Source organism: Notothenia coriiceps, unplaced genomic scaffold, assembly GCF_000735185.1.
Source record: "Notothenia coriiceps isolate Sejong01 unplaced genomic scaffold, NC01 NC01_scaffold00003603, whole genome shotgun sequence".
Lineage (NCBI taxonomy): Eukaryota > Metazoa > Chordata > Actinopteri > Perciformes > Nototheniidae > Notothenia > Notothenia coriiceps.
The window spans coordinates 1-1,638 of record NW_011336304.1 but is presented as its reverse complement, the minus strand read 5'-3'; the positions used below and the strand labels follow the sequence as shown (position 1 = coordinate 1,638).

The window sequence follows — 1,638 nt, the reverse complement described above, 5'->3', positions numbered from 1 at the left end:
TTAGTAAACGAGTGAGGCCGTCAGTGATGTATTCACGTACACTAACACACATAAATATGCATCACATCAGACTAGCCGTGTCACGATAGCTGACATTTTGTGGACGATATCAATACTAGTAAAATTCTACAATTCAACATTCTATGAACGTTTGCAAACTGGTCTGTTAGAAAGTGGATCACATGATAAAGGAAGTGGATCACATGATAAAGGAAGTGGATCACATGACGATAAAGTTGTAATTTAACCTTCACCGATACTTATTTTAGATCAAAAGAGCCTGAACACACCATAGTGTTAGCAATGCAGGAAATGAGTCCTGAAACCCTGACATGACTCAGCTGTTTAGCACCGTTTGGTTGGTAGCCTGAAATAAGAGATTTTAACGTTTTGTTCTCGACCATAAAATACATCCGTAAAAACCCCAAAGGTTAATTTTTTAAATGGCAAAACCATAATTCTGTCTAACATCAGCCACCTGAACTCGACTTCTATAACTATGTGTGCATTAGCTGTCTTTTAGTTACCTCAGTGTTGTCTGTCATAGTGCAACTACGACTACAACAAGTGCTTCCGTTTCCGGTTTAGTTACCTGAACGTTTGCTGTTGTGCTACTACTACGACTCCTAGCTGTGTTGTAGTTACCCGAGTCCTCGCTGTCGTAGCCGGCCTTGTTGAGGTGGCGGAGGTCGAGTCGAGAGGGAAGGTCCTGGACGGATACCGGCGTTCCCCTCGGGTCGGCGTACAGCAGCAGCAGGGGCTGGTAGTGGCCCTTAATGCAGCGGGAAACCACGTCCTTCCACTTGGGGCCAATCTGCAGAAAGTGACAATAACATGAAGCACGGGATGAATCAGAAAGCTGAGGGAAATGCAAAATAAACACCGATATGTAGGAAGCTTGAAACTATTCGTTAATGCTCTTACATTTTCAGGTAAATGCTAAAAGTTGTCAACATCAGTTTTGAAGATTTTGCTTTTCAAATCTCAATTCATTATTTGAATCTTGGGTATTTATAACCAACTTTTAAATATAATTAGATTCAGTAAAGGATTCAAAGTACCCACACTCAGCCCTACTACTGTCATATGTTTAGAAGTAGCTGACATCCTCGTTTATATATAAAGCTTTCCACGTTAAGCATCATAACAAATCATCAAGTGTAGCTGGCGAGTTTACCAGCTGGAGTAATAATGTCCAGAAAACAGAGCTCAGCAGGAAAAACAGTAAACGCGTGACGGCCGTTTTGAAGAAAAAAACAAAGTTGTTTTCCTGCTTTCTGTCTGTGAGCGTAACCAAAGTCCTCCTGATTGTTATTCCAACCTTTCCTCCATTTCCCCACCTAAAAGAAAAGTCCCCGATCGCCTTCAGATCTGCTCCGATATAACAGGACGTCCCGAAATTGAAAAAACGCCGACGCATCCGTCAAACCGTGTGTGAAAATGTGTGTGTTAGTGCAAGAGATAGAAAGAGATGTGTGAGCAAAAGTGTCAGGCCTGTGGTGTGTGTGTGTGTGTGTGTGTGTGTGTGTGTGTGTGTGTGTGTGTGTGTGTGTGTGTGTGTGTGTGTGTGTGTGTGTGTGTGTGTGTGTGTGTGTGTGTTGACCACACCCTCGGCCCCAACCAGCTGGACTGACCAAC

At 43.0% G+C, this 1,638-nt stretch overlaps 1 protein-coding gene across 1 annotated transcript; it reads right to left on the bottom strand.

Annotated features, from left to right (window-relative positions):
- Nucleotides 1-592: 592 nt before the first annotated feature.
- Nucleotides 593-1,536, bottom strand: LOC104941643 (inactive ubiquitin carboxyl-terminal hydrolase 54-like; the record flags this gene model as incomplete). Its single annotated transcript, XM_010766774.1, has 2 exons — nt 1,178-1,536; nt 593-814 (listed from the first exon to the last, which is right to left on the bottom strand). Coding segments are annotated over exons 1-2 (465 nt in total), but the record flags the coding sequence as incomplete, so codon positions are not given.
- Nucleotides 1,537-1,638: the final 102 nt, after the last annotated feature.